Below are 23,176 nucleotides of genomic sequence, written 5' to 3'. Positions count from 1 at the left end.
AAGGTGAGAACACAGTGCAGCAAGGGCAGGATGATCAGCATAGGATACATAAACTTATTTCAGAGCTGGGAGGACTCCTGGCCACATTGGAGGGGGAAGGGGAGTGAGTGGGGAAAGGTGATCTCTGTCCCAAGGTCTAAATCTACTTTCCTCAGCAGCATGTTTATCATTCGAAGAGGCTCTTTCTGATGTCAGTTTTTTTGGGTCTATGCTGAGGATAAAAAATCCAGAATAATAGAGTATGATTTTGCTCTGAATGGTTTCCTTGGTTGCAAGGTATGTGATCCACTCAGATAAAGAATAAGAAACTTTATTGCAGGGCACTTGAGACACAGCTCTTGCCATCCTCTCATGGGCTTCCTGTGTTCACCTTCTCCTTGCCTCTCCGCCTCTCCCTGCATCTGCTCTCTGCACCAACCAGTGTCCCTTCTTTCTACTGACCAGCTTCCTCTACTGACTCATGGTTCCTTCTCCTCACTTCAGCTTGCACAAACCATCACTTTCATGAACATGACTCTTCCAACTTTACCTCCCAACTCAAACTGGCAAATTCTTTTCATGTTTCTTAGTTCACATTCCTGAGAGGACAGACTGATCAGTCCATTTTGGAGTTTTGAGCCAGATTACTCAGAATCACTGGCTAGTTATGGGGCAGCTGTGATCAGGATGGGGCAGTGTCATGTGGAACCTAATGAGAACACCAAAAAGCAGGAAATCTAGGAGTATGGGGGAATGGGACAGGTTCCATGGCTAGCCTGTCCAAAGCCTGTCCTGCTTTGTGTGTCTATGTTTTTCCCCACCAGCCCTGGTGAAAACAGTCTGCAGAGAAGCTTAGTAACTGACATTTTTAGGTCACAAAAATGTTCCTGGTTCTAGTGATAACACCTCTTAGAAATTTTCAAAGAGTTTGTAAGAGGGCAGTAAAAAGTCACCTCTCTACTTCAGTAAGTCAGAAAGTAGAAGAAACCATGATCATAAGAAGCAGCAAGTGATGGCAGTGGGTGGTGTATTGGCAAGGTAATCTATGGAGGAGCAAGGAGAAAATAAAGAGCCTGGAGAACAAATTTGGGGATGAGAAATATGCCTCGGGAGGTTTTCAATACTATGCCCTAGCCTCAGCTGTCCTTGTTCCACCCTCCCCTGCCCTCTTTCAACCTGGAGAGGTATTAGGTCCAGAGATCAATATTTGGGGTACCCTACTGCTTATGTAGGCTAGTCTGGGAAACTTGCCACCATATATGACATTGCTCCTATAGAAAAATGCGCCTTCAGGGTTGAACAATTGACTTACAAATGTATTTGTGGAACATAATTGCTGCTAAAATGGGAACTGCTAAAAATAGATTGCAATCTGGGATTTTCACTCCTAAACCTCTAGAGACTCAACAGCTTTCAAGAAGCTTCTGCTTGCCTTTCCCACAGCCTACTTTGCTCCAAGGAACAAAGTGCTACCAGGGTTTAGTCAGGTTTAAAGAAGTAGCTTTAACTGTGAGCTAAAAGAGATTTCCACAGTTTCTAGTAAAGGGATTAAAAGTAATTCCAAATGTTAAGGCCAAAGTGATAAAAGAGTGGGAGCTGCTCTTTTGGTAGAGAAAAGGCAGCCATATCTCTGTGCCCCTTCTGTTTTTCTCCAGCTTCCTTCCAGAAAGGATAGAGATAACCTTCCCTTCTCTTCTTTATTCCTTTCTGCACTCTACCCCAAGAGGCTAGTTATGTCAGAAGGGGCAGGGCTGTTCTGCCTACTAAAAATGTGTTAGGTAGCTTTAGGCCAAAAGAGCTCAAATTTAAGTGTGATCAGAAACGCCTGGTGAAGTGGTAAATAACCCAGACCTTCTCCTGTAATTTGGTCAGCAGGTCCGGGGTGTGGCCCAGCAACTTGAAGTTTTAAATGAGTACCCCCTGATGATTCTGGTGTAGATATTTTACGTACCATATTTGAGAAAGAAAGCCTGGACCCTGGGGCAGAACGTGGATGTACTGCTAAGATACAGTGTATGTGTGTGTGTGTGTGTGTGTGTGCATGTGTGCGCGCGTGTGTGTACACGCATGCGCATGGATATGCAGGTGCTTGCCCCTCTTTAGTTCTGGGCTCCAGGAGATCCTCTTGCTCAAGCTGAAGGTTTTGGTTCTACCTAGCTCAAAAGAACTCAACATTTGAATTGGGGCCTAGGCCAAGTGGAATAATAGCTTCCACTAGTTAGGTCATAGACCTCTGAGCCAGACCTTGGTGGATAGAGCAGTCATTCTCAAACCTCGCTGCACATTGAAACAACCTGGGGAGCTTTAAAAAATACTGATGCCTGGGCCCCACTTCCAGAGAGTTTGATTTCATTGGTCAGGGTATAATCTGGACATTTTGGAATTTTTAAAGCTCCTTGGGTATTTCTAAAGTGCAGCCAGAGTTGAGAACCACTGTGGTAGAAAAAAAATGATTTTCTTTTTCCTAGGACCCTGGCTGAAAACAATATTCACTCTTTTACACCATAGACACCATAGAAGAAAACTTGATACTTGCATTTCTGCAAGGCAGAACAAAAAAGTATCAATGATATAAAAGTGATAATATCTTGAATAGTGTTTACTTTTAAATATAGTCAAGGATAATGAAAATATTCTTAGTCTGGCTTCTTTTGTCCATGGCAAGAAAGAAAGACATGGCATGATATAACTCAGAATTCTCTAAAGTATCTTAGAGATGAAGTCAACTATGATAATACTGTTGTCTTCAAAAGCTTCCCCGAAAGAAACAGGGAAGTGTTAAATCTTTATTCTTTATTTCTCTTTTTCCTGAGACATAGATGATTAGATTCATAGTTGATTATGGTATAGCATTTCAGGACTATCTGTGATTTTATTCTCTTTTTCTAGAGGTAAGTGAATAAATTAAATGGAAAATGTATCAGTGAACTACAGCTTTTGAACAAATGGACAAATTCTGATCATTAGAGGAATAATGTCTTTATTAGATTGACAATATTCTAATAGGTTCACACACTTAGTGACTAGTTTGTTTTAAGCTGTTTTTTCATAGCAATTTGGTATATTTGGACTTTGTGAAGATTAAACCATTCTTGTCAAAATGCAGTACAATTCTGTATTTAAGAATGATAACATTTATCTTAGAAATAGGCTACACAGGGCTGGTCTGAGCTAGTTTGGATCCATGCTGAAAAGTTTGAGACTATAAGTCTGTACTCAAGATTCTAAATTGGAGGTCCTTGGACAGAGCAATCCATGGACGTTGGGGAGGTTCACAAACTCTCTGAAACTGTTTGCATAAATTTGAAGGTATATGCTTCACTCTATTTTCCTAGGAGAAGGTCCATAGCTTTCATCAGATTCTCAAAGGCATTATAACCACAAAAGTTTAGGACCCAGAACTCCATATATTTAAAATAGAGAATCTTCCACTTTAATCCCCTTCAACACAGTGTATCACTGAGAACAAGATACAAAAGAGGAAGAAGAATCTACTTTGCTTTTCAACATGGCTCTTCTTAGGTCTGGAATTATAAATGTTTAAGTGATGTACTGGCAGCCCTTATGTCTTAGCTAAAATTGATTTGCTATAACTGAGCATTAAAAGGCTCCAGCAATGGCAGAGATTCTGAATTTTGTTTCTTTTGCTATAGGTTCCATACCATTCCAGGAAGAGTGGGCAGTTCTGACCAGGTGGGAAAACTGCCATTGGCCGAGGGCAATGCTTTTAGTTCACGTAATAGGTACAGTTTTCTAATTATAGAGCAAAGATAAATTTTAACATTTTCCTTGCTGATTCCCCTTCCTGGATCTAATTAGATGGTGTCAGCTTTAGGTGGTCATGGTCAAAAGCTGCAAATGCAGCAAAGATGGACCTACCTATAATCACACCCAACATGGGAAATTACGGTTTTATGAAATGATAAAGAGTAATGACTTTATGAAAAAATTGCTTTTAACAGAAAGTTTCCTTAATGTTAAAATTTATTCAACTTGCAAACATTAATTCGAATTTCTTTTTAGGATTATAAGGGAATATAGTTTTAGTTTTATTCTAGGTGACACTTAGCCTCATTTTGGGGAGAAATGTGACATTTGTTAACACAATATTTTTAAATTAAATTTATCTAATATTTATAGTATTACCTTTCATGACAGAGTAAGGCAGTAGGTAAGAAGCTAAATTTTCCCCTGGTGTGAGAAATATGATATCTGAAATTAATTTTTTTATTTTAAAGGCTAATTCCAAAATACATGATCCATATATATAGTTTTCATGGGGACTTAAGGAGTGATAATTACATCTGCACATATTTATATATGAAGTTAAGCTATCATACTTTTGTAAACTTTAATGTAAATATAATGGTTTTAGCCTTCAGGAACGTTAGTTTGCATTCACTTAAACATGAAGAAAAAGAAATCTTACTTAACATTGAAAAAACTGTATCCTTTATTTTGAATTATTGGACTAAATGCAAGATAATCATTTTTATGTTATAAAGTTGGAAATTCCTACAAATGTCTAAAATTCACACTGCTGCCATTCTTAAATTTGAGTGACCAGAAACCATCTACAAATTGGTCTGTATTTGCTTTTGGTTTTCTAATCAGTTAATTGACCCAAGCCATTTTCAAAGAGAGATGACAATGTCTAATTAAAACTTGGAAATGACACTACATTTGAACTACTCCTGGCTTATGTTCTTGAACAAAAATAAAGACAGTTAAAGACTCCTTCTCTCTAATGCACGAGAAACAATCAAATGCAAGCACTGTTAAAAGCTAATGATTTTTCAAAATCCAGTGACTGTCTCCATGATACATAGATGACTGTGGTGGCAAAAATAAAAACAAATCAACCTGAGTTATCTGTTTGCAAGTTAAAAATGAACATCACTGTTTGCAGGACTCATTAAAATTAGATACTAATTCTTCTTGAGGAATAGGAGTACTATTCTAGGTGAAATTTATCCCCATACCGAAGAGTGTGGATTTTTTAAAAATTATCATAACTGGCATTTTAAGCCAAGTTAAATTTATCACGTATTTTCACTATTACCACTTTAGATCTTTGATAGTGGGATGTCCAGATAAAATTGCCACTGGAATTTTGGATTTTACCTAGTAGAGTAGAAGTGTCTCTTAGTTTATAAAGCTTAGGAAGAAATTCTGACCCATGTGTATTTTCTATGTTGTTTATTTAATCCCAACTATTTTTAAAAATTGCTCTCATGCTACTTTCCCCAGTCCCAGCTGGTGTTCTTTTGGGGGATGCTACACTGGCCCATTGTTTAAAACAACATACATAATCTAGGAAGGCACATGTCAACAGGGCTTTAGGCTAGAGCCAAACCTGGGAAATGTTTTTCAAACAATTCTGTCTCCATCCTTTCAGTAAGAGGAGGAACTCTTGAAAGTGTGATGGGAAAATTGTTGGGACCTGTAAGGATCCTATTACTCTGAGAGTCTATGAATGGAATGGGTGGGAAGAATTAGTACAGCCTTCAGGTGGTAGCTGTAGGTGGTAAAGCCTCCAACAACTTCCTTCACTGAGCTTCCTAATGTTAGAGTCCAGCCTCTGCCAACCTCAGGCCAGCTGGAACCTAGCCTTGCTAGTGGTAGCCACAAAGAGCCGTTAGGCTCAGCTGATCATCACTGGGTGAGGAGGTGTCAGGATCGCTGTAGATCTGAGTCAGGGCTAAACTCAGGATTTCTTTCTTTTCTTTGTAAAAACGCAGTTCTTGTCCTGCTTTCCTGGCTTCCTCCAACTCCCTCAGGGCCATCCGTAGCTCTTGAGAGAGAATTCCTGGAGATTCCTTCTCTTTCATGATCCAGTCCAGGGCCATGTGGCTGCGCATCTTTTCATCTAGGGAATACTGGGAATAGTAGGAGATGACTTCCTGGAAGCCAAGAGACAAAGTCCAGAGTGTCAATGAAGAGCAACAAAGGCACCTGTGTTCATGGCTTTCCAACACCTCATTTCCTTTGTCCCTGCCACCCCCCACATCCACATTCATACAGGTTTTACCAATAACTGAACCTCTCTGATGTTTACACATGGAAACAAAATCCCATGATATACTTCTTAAAGCAAATGAAGGGCCAAGCTGGTCAAGCAAAGCAGGGTCACTTCAGGCTAAGTCAAAACACTACCACCAAGAATGACTCAATAATGTTCACAACAGAACTCTGATGTTGCTAGAAAATGTCTTCCTTAGAAAATGCATTCCTTCACACATGGATATTACCTCATTTATTCCTTGAACTCTTCTGCCCAGGATTTTCTCCTTCAGCAAGATGGAGAGATGGAAACAGTTATATGGAAAGATTAGGGTATAATTGGGTTTGGTCTTACCCCCTGCAGAAAGCAGGAGGCTTTGAATCAGGACAAGACTTAGAAACCAGGAGAGCCCACTTCCTAACAAGAGTCAATTTGTTAGCTTAAGGAAGATAGATGACAGTCCAAATGGCTCACAGCAACTACAAATAGAACTTTAAAAGTGTATTGTGGAACATAGGCATTATCATTATTGATATAATGGTAACTTCATGTACAGTATTTCTTCTGCAAACAATTAAAAATTGGCCACTACCTGTCAATTTTCATGTGAAAAAAATTGCCAATACATTGTAACATAATGTATGGGTTTGATGGATACACTTTAAGAAGATCTTGTAGAGTGGATGCTTTGCTTATTTTTATTTTCAAGAACATATGGTATTTATTTATGACCTTAACAAATTAAAAACAACCATGGAAAAGTGTTTATAACTAACCCAGTGAGTTTCAAAGGCCTTTTATAAAATCAAAGGAAAAGAAAAAAAAATAGCCAAAACCATTGTCAGCTACTTATTTCTTTTCCATCTTTGACATTTTGAAAGCCAGACTTTCTAACCAAAGAACAACTAAAAACTCCTGGGGCTGCAGTGCATGGAAAACTCTTATATCCACCCACATCTAGCTGACTAGTAGAGGCTTTATTCCTCATACAAATTCCTGTTAGCAAATTCTCAAAAATAAATGGCCATCTTTCAAAGTCTAATGGTGCATAAAGAAAGCAAAGAAAGCATAAATATTGGAAGATAGCAGGTGAAAGCTGTTCAATACACAGGAGAGGGTTTGCCTTTGCCATTAAAAAAGGGGGGGAAGGGTGCTTCTCATAGGTAACAAAGAAATAGTGAGACCCCATTTCTGAAAAACAAGGAAGAAACTTCCAAACCAAAAAATTGAGGTGACTGAATGCCAGCTTGCCCAGCTTTATAATCATTTCTGTTGCCCTTTGGGGACTTTTAGTGGATAACTTTACCATTCTTCAGTGAAGCAGTTCAGAAACAGTACATTCTCAAATTTCTTTCTGCATTCGAGAACAGAAGAGGGCACAAATTCTTTTTTAATATATATAATTTATTGCCAAGTTGGCTAACATACAGTGTATACAGTGTGCTCTTCGTTTTGGGGGTAGATTCCGGTGAAGGCACAAATTCTAAGGTTGGGCAGGTGTGTAGGGTAGATTTAGCACTTGACTTAGAAATCAAGTCTGTCTTAATGATCCCTCCATTCTGGCATTTAGTACAGGTAGCTAAATGAATCCCATGTCCAGGCAATATTCTCCTTAGCATGCCTAGTTGGTCAGTCCCTGACTCAAATAGATTGTTTTATATATTTTTTTCCTGTATCTTCTGCTCTTAATAAATAAAGTACCAAATTTAAACAGAGAAAAATCCAAATAAAGGAAATCTAGGAAGATGACAAGTCATCTGCTCAGTCTCTATGACATAAACCTGTTCTTGATTGGAAAATCTCACCTGTCGGGAACACTTTGTTTCACGAAGGGCTTTTAGGCTTCCATTCCAGTGCAGTAGTTGGAAAATGGTCATCAGCTCCTACAAAACCCAAACACCTGTCATTAATCTCAAAGCAGAAATGTGAAAGAAAGTGTGAGAGATGGGTAGGGCATAACTCTGATCCCCAACTATCTCAGGAAAATAGAATACACAATATCATCAGAAAATTTTGAGACTTTTCAAACACCAGAGTCTCCAAGATTCTCGAGCATTCTTTCTTCCCTCCTCTGCCACATCCATATTTGCACAATAAAATGACTAAGTAGTTGAAAAATATCTTTCAACATTAAAAATACATATACTGTAACAACTCTACATTCAAGAAGTTATCTAAATATACCAGCATATCTCAGAATGATGTGCAGGCAAAATTATTCATTGTACTGTTTTTGAAATTGCCTGAGGCTGGGAATATGTTAAATGCTCATTTTTAAGGAAATGGTTTTAAAAAGTATGAAACTTAAGGGTAGCAGAATATGCTACTCCAAAATATGAGTTTAGGACATGTCATTCCAAAACATGCCATTTTGGTATATTGATTATTTTAAGCCAGAAGCACTTGAAAAACATCAAATGCAGAGACAGTCTTTCCCTGAACTCCCCTTATCTGCCTAAAGACAAAAGGAACTTGTTTTGATAAATCTCCTCCTGAGGAATTTTATCAACCAGGGAAGACCAACTCTTACTATAGAAAAGGAAACTGGAGGTCCACACCATACCCAAACAAACTCTGTCACAAAGTATTATACATCCTATCTATTCTACTAAGGGCCCATTCATCTTTATTAAAAATCATTTGCTATCCCCTAAGAGGCCTACATCTCCTGCCTCCCCTTTTCCTATCAAGATGGTATTTTATCATAAATTCCAAGCCACCTCAGGAAGATACTTATTTTTCCCTGAGTATCTCTCATGTATATGTGAGGTATATATGCTAATAAACTTCTGTTTTTCTTATGTTAATCTGTCTTTGATTGCAGGGGTCTCAGCTAAGAACTCATAAGGGTAGAAGGAAAATTATTTTCCTCCCCTACAATACATTCTTGCTACTGAATACTTTCATTCATGGAGAGAGAATGAGAAGGCTCTCCAGGTTCTAGTATAAAGAGTCTTTATGATGTGGTGTTAAAAGAAAAGCAAGATGCACAACACATATACTGTGTGCTGGTATTTGATTTAAAAGAATAGAAAACCCTTATAAATGTTTGCTTGTAAATGCCAGGAGAGTTCTGGCAAGATACAAAAGAACTGGGTAACATAGTTGTCTCTGGGGAGAGAACAGGAATGTCTGGAAGGATGGGGAAGGAGATCTCCCTCTGACATTCTGTGTTACCTATTGAGCTTTGAATCATGTGACAATATTACATATTAAAGAAACCATTTAAATTTTAGCCAAAAAGTAAATATAGATAACATATAATTGACAAACCACAGAAACTGTAAAATTCTCCTATGTTTATAAATTCAGTCAAGAAAATGCATACAAATATGGGTAATAAAGTGTAATTGACCTTAAAACCAATCCACAGTCCCTATATCCAGTGGCTGGGGCTGAGCACATCATTGAGTTTCTATCAGCATCTTTTCCCTTGATGATATGAAGGGCAAGGTAAACTATATACACATACTGAAGATTTTATTTTCCTAATGCGTCTTCCAGTGAAATTATCTGCATTTTTTTTCATTTTTGGTCAGAGAGACTACCCCCCCCCCCCCATTGTGGATTAACAGCATAAACAACACACACAATGCAATTAAGGAAATTCCTGGTCATGACACTAGTTATGAAAACTTAACTTTGAGACAGATGTCCTACCGACCATTTAAAAAAGCTGATTGTTTTGTCTTTACCTCTGCTTGCTCAGGAAGAAGCTTAAATTATGAAAATGAAGAGACCTAAGGCATTCTAAGATTTCAGACATCTTAAAATTATTGAATTTTAAAGCTATAAGATGATCAGAAGAGCAAATATCACCATTCTTATGTCTAAAATTGCCAGTAGAATGTAATTTTTTTCCCTTCTTTTCAGTTTGGAGTTTTGTCTATATTCTATTATTCAAGTAAGCACTCAAAGAGCCCATAGAGACTTCAGTAAAAGCAAAACCATGTGTTTCTATTAATTAAAATAATTCATGGATACCAGCAGAATTACTCCTCCTACCCCAAACAGAGATGCCAATCTGCCTAGGGCTCTGGTTCCACTGCTCAGGGAAGATGCCCCTCTTATGCCCTCTCTTTTCCACTTCTCCCTGGTCCAGATTTTCAGTCCGTCATGTCACTTTGATAATTTGGAAAAGTGAGAGTGGGTTTGTTCTACAGCTAAATCTTATGTAATCTGCTTCTCACCCCTGTGCTTCTCAGCAAGGTAACCCCAGTGACTGAAGAGGGTAAATCTGTGCTACCTTTCTCATTGTACCTTTAAACCTACTCACTAGAGACTTGGTAGCCATAAAAATGAAAAGGAACACTTTTTATGTCCTGATAGGAAACAGTCTCTGTGATATTACAGGAGGGCCACTATTTCCAAATAAGACATCTCTTTCCATTTCATGTTTTATTTTGTATTCTAGTGTATATATCCGTTTTTTAAAATAATGCATACCACCTCCACTCCTCCACTTTCCCCCCAACCCAAGTTTATAATGGTTACACTCAGTAAAACCCAGAAAGATATAGTGAGTTTCTTCTGTGTCTTTCAACAGCCCTCTTGATATTGTCCTTGTGGCCCAGTTTGAGAAACAGCCTACAGGGCTCTTAATTCCACCATCCTACAATTTTTGCCTTAGTAACATATTCTTCCTCCAATGTCTTCTAAGCTCTCATTCTTATCTATACACTAACTACTGCCCCCTTTCCAGATAAACTCTTGGCATTCCACCCAGCAGTCCTCCTAAGACTTTAGCACCCACAATTCTGCTATGAACAGAGCCAAAAACTGTTCCCATGTCCCTTGGCAACCGACATCTCTCAAAAACTTCCCCACAGAGACTTGAACTGTTTTTCACTGTGGAAGAGCCCTCCTCCTTACCCCTTATGGTTTGTCCAAATTTCTATTCCATCCCCAAGGAGTTTTTGCTGCAGCAGTAACACAACTGCCTCTTTCTCAGTGCTGTTTTTGTTCCTAAAATCCCACAGGGAAGATGACCTTCTTTCTGCCTTCTTACATTACATCCCAATCTAGTCATTGCCTTCCTTTGTAGAGATGCTAATCTTATCATCACTATGTAAAGTATATTGAAATATTTCCACATTCTTCCTGTCCTACTTCTTTATTTTCCTTCATAAGACCACCTTTACTATCCTCAAATCTTCCCGAAGCTGTTTGAGCCCTTCTCTTAACCCCAGGAAATCCTTGTATGCCTCTCGTTGATTCCATCAGAAATCCCTGCATTATTGCAGATTGGCAAGGAGAGCAAGGAGAGGGCTGCTGTAGGCCTCTGTAAGGATTCTCTTCCTAGGCCATCATAATCCCCTGCTGCCTGGTTTTCATGGTTTTGTTTTCTACCTGTCAAAGCCTTATCACTTTAATTTTTTTTTTTTTAATGTTTATTACTGAGAGACAGAGAGACACAGAGTGCGAGCAGGGGAGGGGTAGAGAGAGCGGGAGACACAGACTCTGAAGCAGGCTCCAGGCTCTGAGCTGTCAGCACAGAGCCTGATGCAGGGCTCGAACTCACAAACCGTGAGATCAAGACCTGAGCTGAAGTCGGTTGCCCAACCAACTGAGCCACCCAGATGCCCCAAAACCTTATCACTTTAAAGGAAATATGTTTGGTGAGCTATCTGACCTGTTCCTTATTCATGTCTTTGTGCCATGCTTCTTGTTATGTGGCTGACCTAGAAGCCTGGGGAGTCTGGGTAGGCTGACAGGTAAACAAGAAGCTGGCCTATAAGTTGGGTTGGGACTGGGGTGATATTTGTTTGTTATGAATTTTCACACATTCATTTTGAGTTTTTAAAATATTGCATTATAGGGGTGTCTGGGTGGCACAGTATAGTGGTGTCTGGGTGGCACAGTCACTTGAGTGGAATTCTTGGTTTTGGCTCAGGTCATGATCTCAGGGTCGTGGGATCAAGCCTCACATTGAGCTCCATGCTGAACGTGGAGCCTGCTTAAGATTCTCTGTCTCCCTCTGCCCCTCTCCCTTGATTGCACTCTCTTTCTCTAAAAAAAATAAGAAGAATAAAATAAAATAGTGCATTATAATATTGTCTTTGTCATTGAGTTTTTTGAAACTCCTTTAAATTTTGTGCCTGAGGTGAATGCTTAATTCTCCTTTTCTAGTCATCCCTTCTGGTGAGTCTGTCTCAGGGACAAGGCCAGCTTCATGAACTTGTGATCTGTGCAGTCACACAGGACCCCAAGCTTGATTTAAGTCTCCACCGACTTGAAATTCTTAGCAATTTTTTTTTTAAAGGCCCTGCATTTTTATCTTGTATGGGCCCCAAGAATTATGTAGCCAGTCCTGATCAGTAAAATAAATTTGAAATCAAATGGAGAATCGAGCCCTGTGTTTTCTTCATCTTTAGGAAAAAGTGCAAATTGCAGCTTTCATTCTTCAGTTTTCCTGGTTCAATTTGTCATTCATTTAGTTTAAACCACCACCAGCTGGGCTCTGTCCTCAGTGCTTCCTGGTGTTGCCTCCTATTAGGAACAATGTTTGCCCTTTCAGCTACTTTGTGGGGAGAAAATGCATGCTGCTTCTCTCTAGAACTCTGTCTGGGAGACTCTCTTGGTTCTGTGATTCATCAGAAATAAGAAAAACAAACACTGTAAATGGAGAACTTGAAAAACAGGTGGGCACCATCTCCCCACCCAAGAGAATGGATTTAAGAGGAAATTTGTTTATGGGATGAGGTTTTAAAAGGCGACCTGGAGAATTTAGCAAAGATGTAAATAAACAAGTCGTCCTTGGACTGCATTAGGCTTCAGAGTAAATATATTAACCAGCTTCAGTCAAAGTCTGCCTCAAATCTGACCTTGACAAGACCCAGTGGCTAGTGCTGTCGCCATCCCTCCCCCCAAACACCAGGCAATTTTCTGTATGGGAAGGCTACCCAGCTTCCCTCCCACGAAGTGAACGTAAGCAGAAGCCTATCACGTTTCCTCTGAGTGCTGCCTCCTTGACAGCCCCCCTGGAAAGCCTGCAGGCAGTCAGGAGACACCCGCCTTGTTTTTATATGGTATAGTCATCCGTAGCTAGATACAGACATACGTCTATTACCCACCAGGGGTACTGAATTGCTGTGTCGGCTACAAACAGCCCAGGTCTGTGGTCAATTCCCATTATGTGAAGAAACAAGCTGATGCATTTAACCCAGGCCACCAAGGAATGTGCTGGGACCCAGCAGGCAACCTAGAACTGGCGGAAGGAAAAGAGATGTGTTCCACAGCCGTCCTCCTGGGTTGCCAGCATCCCTACTGGGGGAGTGAGTTTGGATTTTTCCTGCCCTCACATCCTTTTCCTTTGTCCCCCATCCTGTCTCCAGCCTCTGTTCTGAGAATTTATGAACCATTTCCACAGTTTGATTCAAGTTATTATTTCACATACTTAAATACCTTACTACATAGACCACACAGAAAACATACAGCCCATTGCAAGGTAATTAAAGTATTACTAAAAGGTGGTTGAGTACAGCCTTTCATAGTATTTGGACAAAATTTTAAGAATTTTTAAAAATCCTGCCTCCCTCATCTTTGCCAGATTAATAACCTAATTGCATTCAAAAATCATTCTTAGTTTTCTGAAAACAGCTACTAAATCACATATGAGCTACTATGTACTAGAGCAGGCAGCATTCATTTTATAGTAAAAGAAGTACAATTTTCTTTGGTTGGGGTTGAGAGGGGAGGAATTAAAATACATGAGGTTCTTCCTTGGGGAAATTACTGTACTAGATGCTGTATAAATGTCACGTTATGTGCATTCCACAAAAATCCTACACAATGGGCATTATGATTCCTATTTTATGGATGAGAAAATTGAGTCTCAGAATACTGAAGTGCCCAGGTGGGAAGTGGTAGGGCAGGTGTCACACAGTCTGTCCAATTTTGACAAATTGGTGTTCTTTCTCTTGTGTTATCCTCTTCCCTTTCATTTTTTTCTCTTTGACTTTAGATTATTTATGGGGGAAAAGCACAGACCCTTTACAGTTCCACCCTTTTATCCTACAGCAAGACCCCTGAAATATTTAGTGCAGGGAGGTATCTTTTCCTCATTTGAAACCTTTAGGTTAGATAAAGTTGCCAAGGGAATCCATCTGGTAGCCTTTCAGGTGAAGCAGTCTTTCTTCAGAAGTATATATAATAACAGTTGTCAATATTCATTGAGTATTTTTTAAAAAACATTTTTTTTAACGTTTATTTATTTTTGAGACAGAGAGAGACAGAGCATGAACGGGGGAGGGTCAGAGAGAGGGAGACACAGAATCCCAAACAGGTTCCAGGCTCCGAGCTGTCAGCACAGAGCCCGACGCGGGGCTTGAACTCCCGGACTGCGAGATCATGACCTGAGCCGAAGTCGGCCGCTCAACCGACTGAGCCACCCAGGCGCCCCAATATTCACTGAGTATTTACCATATGCTAGGAAATGTTCTGGACTCTTTCTATATTGTCCCATCTAACGCTCACCATGGCACTGTGAGGTAGTGCCAGTACTAATAGTCTCCCTAATTTACATACAATGAGGAAACAGATTTAGAGGCGAGAAGCAGAGCCACGCTAAATTGGGCCAGCCCACTTCAGAGTCTGGGCTCAGAATCACTGAGCTGATGCATGCCCCTGTCTATCCCAGAGGGTATGCTTTAGGGATACCCAGTCTCTTCAAAACCAAGACAATCAGCCTCAAAGGCCAGTGAAACCACTGTCACTTAAAAAGAAAACGGGATGGGCGCCTGAGTGGCTCATTTGGTTAAGCGTCTGACTTCAGTCCAGGACATGACCTCACAGTTAGTGGGTTCAAGCCCCACATCAGGCTCTGTGCTGACAGTGCAGAGCTGGCTTCAGATCCTCTGCCTCTCTCTCTGCCCCTCCCTGACTCATAAGTACTTACTCTATCTCTCTCAAAAATAAATAAACATTAAAAAAAAAAAAAAAAAACTGGGTGGCTGAATGAAGAGAGGGTAATTTTGAGGACAAAACAAATGCCTAATGAAGGAAAATACTGATTTCTTAAAAATGGGCAGGAGGGACGTATCCACCTACAGAGTGGCTATGGCATTGCAGTCCAGAAAATAGTTTGAAAGGTATTTGAAAGCTGGTGGCTTCAGAGCTCAGCTGTAAGACCACTGTAAACTACACCATAATGAACATTTGGGTCCATAAAACATTGTATCTTTGATTGCTTCTCGGAATCTAACAACAGAAATACTGGAGGTATAGTCTCTTCATTATAACATTGTGTATTGATTCCTATTAGCATTGCATAAATATGGATATTCAATACCCAAGTTTAGTTTTTTTAGAGGGCACACATTTCATGCCCAATCACTGCTGAATTTTCATCTGCCCAGTCCAATAAAAGATAACAGTTGGGACTGTGAGCTCAGAAATTAGAGTGCGTGGGTCTGAACCCTTGCTCTGCAATTGACTAAATATGGCACATTTCCTTTCCTGATGACATGGGGATAATAAATACTCATATGTTTATTGTGAGTGTTAAATTATGCTATTTGTTAAATGCTCAGCACAGTAAGCACAGTGTCAGACAAAGTAAGCATCCAGTAAGTGTCAATGAGTATTATTCTTATTGTTAATGTTATTGATTTGCAAATAATAAGTAATATAGTTCTTCAGCTCCATTATTGCTTGTCAGCAGTGGATGAAACAGAGTTACAGCTTGATAAATGTTTTGATTTAGTTAACAATGGGTGGTGGCAGATCTTGTTTAGTGGAAATGCCAGAAGCGAGGGGGGCATTGTTTAATGTACACTGTAGGCAACTTCATCTATGACTTCTGAAAATTAAGAACCAAATGGTCAAAACCAACACTTCAAAGTGTTCAATTTGGCTTAAAAGGAACTTTGTACTGAAAAGCTGGTGAAATGTTACAAGTTCTTCAAGTGGTGGTGTTCCCCAGCTGTTCGTTAGACTTAAGTCTTTTACTTCCCTTTAAGAAAGCAAAGACTCTGCTTTGTTTGCTTGTTTGTTTTAGTCTACTGAGGTGTGGCTATAATGGAGCTACCATGCTGGATTCTAAGAGGGTTAGGTTAAAAGGCCCAAAACAACAAAAAAAAAAGACTAGACTATTGGGAAAGGAGATGTTAATGATAAGAGTGGCATTCTCACAAGTTTCTGGATTGTGTAGCAAAATTAAACATATAGCAGGAAGTCAGATACCTGAAATTCCAGCATGGTCTTCCCCATGTTTGACTCTAACATGTAGTGGTAGGCTCCAATGCTGGTGCTGGGGTCGTCTGCATCATCCAAAGTGCCCTTGGGAGGAAAGCAGAGAAGGAAAATATTATGGATTTTCCCTCCTCTTCTTTTGGTGTTCACGAATTAATGCCATGGCCCTACAGTGAAATTTCTATTTTCCTGACCTTTCAGGTGTGCATTCTACAACCAAGTGTCCAGTTGATTTGGGATAAAATTCTTAATCTCATCATGACTCAGAGTACAGAGGAGGATTTTGTAATCAATTTGAATCTAGATTTTGATTAGAATGTTAACTAATTATATACTTGCTAAAAGAATAATTTTCCCAAAGTAGAAATTCCTGTATCTTGCACAAGGTCTTTGCTGTTGATGGTGGTAATGTGTGAGTGGTTGCCCTCTGAGGCTGCCTTCATCTGTTATTTGAAACACTGAAATGCTGACCCTGTTCTGATTTGATGGCAACCAGGCAAGATTATATAACTGAGAGGGAAATAATTCTCTGGTTGTACGGACCATTCATATTTTACTGCCATGATTCTTAATGGGAGTTCTTATAATATGTTGGTGTTTGACCTGGAGACATGGATCTTGGTGTATATTTTTTCACTTCTGGACTGCTTAATCTTTAGGAAACAAGGTGGGTGGGTGACGAGTAGAACTGAAATTTCTCTTCAATTTAGTTAGGGGTAGTAACAATAAAAAAAACTAACACAAGCTGTGGGCTGGCATTGGGGCCTGCCCTTTAGTATCCCAGGGCGTTGGATTTCTGGGAAAGTGGGCAATGCCTTTGTGAGACTGAACAAACAACTGCCAGCATCAGATACTAGCAAATTTATAGCTTTTGAATGCAATAACATTAACATGCTGCTGCTGAAATATTTATGTTGGCTTTTTAAATATCCCAGAGGAAATCCATCCAGAGCCTGCAAACCTTATATATTCTCTTTCCTGAGAAATTTCCATGAAAAAAATGATAAATTACTTTTACACTGAGGGCCCCTCCCTGCTCCTGAGTAAATTCCACACATATAAATCAGGCATCATTTTCCTAACTCTCTTCCTCAAAGGCACTTAAAATTTACAGGGCAAGAAAATAAAGGCTTCCTTTCATCCTGACAGCAGATACAGAACAGAGCCCCCTGATGTCTTCCTGCCAGGTCAACCACTCTCTGTCCCTTACCCCTTCTCTTATCTCTCTTGGGGGTGACAAGAGCATTTACGAGGGGAAAAGGAACAAAAGGGTCACTGCTAGGGCGATAATGTGTCCTTCATTTTCAGCAGCTTCTCCAAAATGACAGAACCTTTATAACCAGATTAAGGTAATCAGAGAATGTAAATCTCAGATGGGGTTTATCCATGCTAATGGCAAAATCAGGAGGTGGCTAATTCCCTCAGTAATGCCAAGTTCCTGTTTTTGGAGGACACACACAGAGACACCTGCCACAGTAAGAAACCAAGGCTTCGTCCATTGTAGTTTGCAGGTAACAAGTATCAGAAGCTCCACATAATACAAGGGGCAAATCATCTACTCCTGGATTTCTAAGACAGTTTTTGTTCTTACGCATTTTGCATTAATTACGTCCATTATAGAAATTTTCTCTGTAAAAAGTTTTCAGCTCTCTGAAAGAAGTAATTCCTATTAAGCATGATAATTCTAAGAGCTAACAAATATTGGGAATATGGCTTTTCCATATCTGAGCAGTCAGCCTTTCCTTAAAAATACAGATTGCTGGATTCCTACACTGGCTGGGGAATTGGTACTTTTACTAAAGCACTTCAGATAATTTTTATCATCAGTCAAGTTTGGGGGAAAAATGAGCTAGTTTATCTCTACATTAAAACAGTATTCAGTTGTATGCATTCCCAAACCCTAAAAGAATCAACGCTTTTCAAACAGCTAACATTCAAGTAAACAAATCAGGATGGATCAAATTATCTACTTTGATTTAAAGCTTGGTTAATGGTGATCCAGGGCGTCTAAAAAATATTTCTGTGATGTGGCATAGGAAGACAGTTCCAATTTCTTGATTTCTAATCCAAGTGTTAGTTTTGTTGAAAATCAATGATTTCATGGGTAAAACTTAAACTTGCACAATTCTTTTTTTTTTAAGTAAACTCTATGCCCAGTGTGGTGCTTGAACTCACAACTGAGCCAGCCAGGCTCCCCAAGTTCTTTAAAAAAAGTTCCTGCACAAAGAACTCCCCAAGTTCTTTAAAAAAAAAAAAAAGTTCCCCAAGTTCCTGCACAGTTCTTAAAGAATTTGCTTATTTGAGTATTTCCCAAGATTGAAATGCCTCAGTGTTTCAGTGCAGCCAGCTCTACCCTAGTGGGTACTCACACTGGTGGAGGCAACTGCTTCCTGCACACTCTCCATAATGAATTCCTTAGTGATCCTTCGAGAGGGCAGCTCATTGAAGAGGGAGTTGATTAGGGCCACTTTAGCTGCATCCCGTCTGGCCTCAGCTCTACTTAGGCAGCACTTAAGAAGAAAAGAGAAAAGGAGTTATTACAGGATTCAGCATCTCACCATTTTTTTCACTGCCTCAGTGGATCTCTGGACATTTCCATTCATACATTTACTCTCTGCACCTATTCTTCCTTACTCATTGCTAATCCCCTGAAGATCATGAGATTATCTTTCTGCCCTAGAGTCCATGAAAATGTCTTGGTTGGTCTTCCATTGATTTTTGTCTTATTTTACTGTCGTTGAATGTCTACTCTGCACCAGAGGCTTTGCAAACTGTTAATAAATAATAATAAAAGTAATAATGGCTACTACTGTGTACTTGGTGATTACATTTGTCTTCAGTGCCTTCCTCAAATCCTTATTTCAGAAGGAGAAAAATGTAAGGAAAGAAGGAAAATGGGAGATATATATTTTTTTAATTTTTATTTTTTTTTTATTTTTGAGAGAGACAGAGAGACAGAACATGAGCAGGGGAGGGGCAGAGAGAGAGGGAAACACAGAATCCGAAGCAGGCTTCAGGTTCTGAGCTGTCAGCACAGAGTCAGATGTGGGACTCAAACCCATGGACCATGAGATCATGACCTGAGCCAAAGATGGACACTTAACCATCTGAGCCACCCAGGTTCCCTGGAGATATTTTTAACAGAATAATTGAAAACACAGTTTCCGGAGTTAGACTGCTTAGATTCAGATTCAAGCTATGGTACTTATTTGCTGAAAGACTATAGGCAAGTTAGCCCTTTCTGTGTCTCAATTTCCTCCTCTGTAAATGGTAATAATAGTAATTCCTATGTCATCACATTGAGGATAGGCACAATTAGTTAATATAGGTAAAATCCTGAGAACACCTGACACATGGGAATATCTGAGTCTTATATGTGCTTACATGTCCAGGTTAGGACAAGGGAGCTAATGTCAAAATCTATTGTTTTTCTTTTCCAGCATTTATCCCCCACTTTCCTTCTAATAACCATTCCCTGATATTCTTGAGGACCACCCTTTCCACCTTGCTCTCAGTCCACACAGTTTGGGTAGGATATGCCCTGTTTGGTCTTTCTGAAGTTAAGAACCATAGGCAGACTATGATTAGCAACTCATTAAAAAAAATAGTAATTCCTCCTAAAAGTAATATTGCTCTCCATTCTCCTAACCTCACTTTCCTGTGGCTCACATGGGTCACTCAATGTGTCTTGATTCTTTTCTATCCTGTTTCTTTTGTTGTCAGCTACAACTCCTCTTATTCAAATTCTGGCTTAGCATGGACCCTGGGGGTCCAGGTACAGGGATGAAGCCCTGTGAGAACTGCACTGTCCTTGGAGCTCACTCCTACTGGAGGGTGTGATGCCATTTCTCCCACAGGTTCCTATGAACTGCCAAGGGTCGTAGAACCTACTCCAAAACTCCTGGTGGGAAACAAGCCCTGGGAAGAGAAGCCCAGAAGCAGGTCCTGGTCAACAACGTAGCCAGTCACCTCTGGCTCTGCTACTTCATGATCATGAGACCCGGGCTTCCTAAACTTTGGGACGTATTTCCTCACTGGACAAATGGGGAGGCCAGGCCCTCTGGTCTCCAAGGCTCCTACCACCTAAAATGCATGCTTCTCAGAATCAGTAGTGGTTGGTGACTGATGTGGAAGAACAGGGAAAATACCAAAGATCCCAATTTATTTTGTAGTTTTGTAGCCTCAAGAATTCACTAATTCCACAGGGAAAAAGCCAAACCCCCTCAGTTTGCTTTCCACACCTCCCCACCTCTACCTCATCTGCCCCACTCTGACTATGCGGACACTGACTGAGGAACACTTCAAACTCGTGCTCTTGTATCTTCCAGAGGCTGGCCTCTCCTCTCCATCTCCACAAACCCAGTACAAATCCCCTGAGGTCAGGCCCCAGCCCCTGTGATTTTCCCACTGCAACCTCCCTCTTTGGACAGTTGAGACAACTATTGTAATGATCCCGTACTTGGCTACGGATCACTTCTTCCTGCCCCTCTCCCAACCTCCAGGCCTGGGAAGGCAGCTTGTATACTTCTTGAGCATCCTCCAGAGTGCCTGCTCCCAGGGTCAGCACTTGGAAGTGCTCCACATGGTTAGGGTCCAGATGAAATAACGACAAGACTTCTGAAATAGAAACGTGACCCCAGGGAGGATGGAAAAAACGTGCAGTAGCCTAACAACACAGCAATTATACACAGCTATTTTAATTTATAACACACAGAGAGTTCCAATGTCTCCTTTTAAATAAAGAATGATGCTGGGGTGCCTGGGGGAGGGGCTCAGTTGAGCATCTGTCTTAAAAAAATTTTTTTTAATGTTTATTTAATTTTGAGAGATAGAGAGAGACAGAGTGTGAGCAAGAGAGGGGCAGAGAGAGAGGGAGACACAGAATCCGAAGAAGGTTCCAGGCTCCGTGGTCAGCACAGCGCCTGACACAGGACTCGAACTCACGAGCCGTGAGACCATGACCCGAGCCGATGTAAGACGCTTAACTGACTGAGCCACCCAGGAGACCCTGAGCATCTGTCTCTTGGTTTTGGCTCAGGTTATTATCTCACAATTTGGTTTGTGAGATTGAGTCCTGCATGTCAGGCTCTACACTGACAGCATGGAGCCTACTTGGGACTCCCTCTTTCTCTCTTTCTCTGCCCCTCCCCTGCTCTGTCTCCCTCTCTCTCTTCTTCTTCTCAAAGTAAATAAACTTAAAAAAAAAAAAAAAAAAAAGAATGGTGCTAAAGTTCTAAAATATATATGAAAGTGATTTGGGGTTTTTCCCCTTAGAGTTGAATGACAAGCAAGAAGGCTTTGGGATAGCTTCAGGCAGCAAAAGTCTTTTAAGATTTAGCTCTCTCCTGAGGTTTAGGCTACTTTATTCAATTAGGGGGGTCTGGACAGATAGGTTGATTTTGTCATATGGACTTGGCTGAGAATTTATGGAACACTGAGTTCTGAATCAGTGGGCTTTCACGGAAGCTCAGGTGTTACCACTTCCAGGAAGTTTTCCCTGACCACTCCAAGGTGAGGGTGGGAGGATCACTGTTCATGAGAGGCATTCACCACACTGCCATGTAATTATCTGCCAGTGCTCTACCCCATAACCCTAGGCGGTAAGCATCCTAAAGGCAGAGTCGGTGACTAAGTCATTTTTATGTCTCTGTACTTGAAATATAGCTTGTTGAATGACATTCAGCTTGTTGCTGTATTCAATTGAATACAGTCTAGAAAATTCAACAAGTCTTTTTTTTTTAATTTTTTAAAAATGTTTTTATTTATTTTTGAGAGACAGAGACAGAGCATGAGTGGAGGAGGGGCAGAGAGAGAAGGAGACACAGAATCTGAAGCAGGCTCTAGGCTCTGAGCTGTCAGCACAGAGCCCGATGCAAGGGCTTGAATTCACAAACCCATGAACCGTGAGATCATGAAGTGAGACAAAGTCAAACACTTAACTGACTCAGCCACCCAGGCACCCCAAAAATTCAGTAAGTCTTTAAGGCACCTGACAAAATGCTCAAAAAACCCTCAGAAAGAAGAGAATTAAATACATGCACTTATTATTTTAAAATCCCATTTCAATATACCCTGTATGGTATGTATAACACAGTAATATAAAAATCTATTAATATGTGAATTTCTGAGGGATAATTGCCATTAGTTCAGGCACTCTAAGATTACCATTTTTGCTTGAATGTAGAATATGTTTATTATTCTTTGTAAAGTCAGTTTCCCATCAGAAAGCAAAGTTTTTGCAAATATTACCTGACATCTGTAGGAGTATCCCATTTTAATAGGAATTTTCTTTACAAAATCTATAATAGAGCCATTGGGGGTTTCAGAGTTTAGAGAAATTAGATTCAGATCTGGGCAATCTTAAGAAACTTTATATAGCTTTCTATCTAAATAATAGCAATTTAAACTGTCTTTCATAGAGAGAGACCTAGTAAACACTACTTAGATAAAAGAAGCTATCTATTTTAAATAAGACCAGCTAAGTAGTAGATCAAAGGCGCCACATACATTTACAACCAAATGGCACTGCTTTTGAGATCAAAGTGCTGCTGGGCTGAGAGAACAGAAGAGCCTTTTCCCAGAAAGCATGAAAAAGGACTACGGAGACTTCACCAATATCAAGATTTTAAAGCAGACACATGTCTTTACTTATTTTATTGTTTCAATGTACAGAATCTTTGGTTAAAATGGGGGAGAAAGTGTACCAATTAATAAGTACATAAAATAAAATAAATTCTGAATCATCAAAAGGCTTTTCTTGCTATTGTTCTTTGCATTTCTAAAAGACAAGTACTTCAAAATGTCTATAATGTTAACCAGCCGCTTTCTTCTAAAATTTAGAGCTACAATTCCAAGCCAGTAAAGGCTGCATATTTTTCTTTAGGGATATTTAAATGGGATCTCTCAAACCATAAGGGCCTGCACTTGGGCAAGAAATGTAGCCAGAAGCAATCTGCTTGGCAAATCTACATCAGAGTGTGGATTCTGTTGTAAGAATAGGCA

The 23,176-nt window shown here is 40.0% G+C and overlaps 1 protein-coding gene across 1 annotated transcript in view; it reads right to left on the bottom strand.

Annotated features, from left to right (window-relative positions):
* Nucleotides 1-2,942: 2,942 nt before the first annotated feature.
* Nucleotides 2,943-23,176, bottom strand: part of LIX1 (limb and CNS expressed 1) — a 57,120-nt gene continuing 36,886 nt past the window's right edge. The window contains exons 8-11 of the mRNA XM_053907187.1: nucleotides 18,544-18,684; nucleotides 16,166-16,261; nucleotides 7,789-7,866; nucleotides 2,943-5,882 (exon numbers count right to left, since the gene is read on the bottom strand). Of these exons, the coding sequence (XP_053763162.1) occupies nucleotides 5,595-5,882; nucleotides 7,789-7,866; nucleotides 16,166-16,261; nucleotides 18,544-18,684 (603 nt within the window). The 3' untranslated portion in view covers nucleotides 2,943-5,594. The remainder of the gene's footprint in view (nucleotides 5,883-7,788; nucleotides 7,867-16,165; nucleotides 16,262-18,543; nucleotides 18,685-23,176) is intronic.

The sequence above is a fragment of the Panthera pardus genome, unplaced genomic scaffold (assembly GCF_024362965.1).
Source record: "Panthera pardus isolate Hobbes unplaced genomic scaffold, ASM2436296v1 HiC_scaffold_2, whole genome shotgun sequence".
NCBI classification, from domain to species: Eukaryota; Metazoa; Chordata; class Mammalia; order Carnivora; family Felidae; genus Panthera; species Panthera pardus.
The sequence above is the reverse complement of the archived record's forward strand: the minus strand, read 5'-3'. Positions and strand labels throughout refer to the sequence as shown.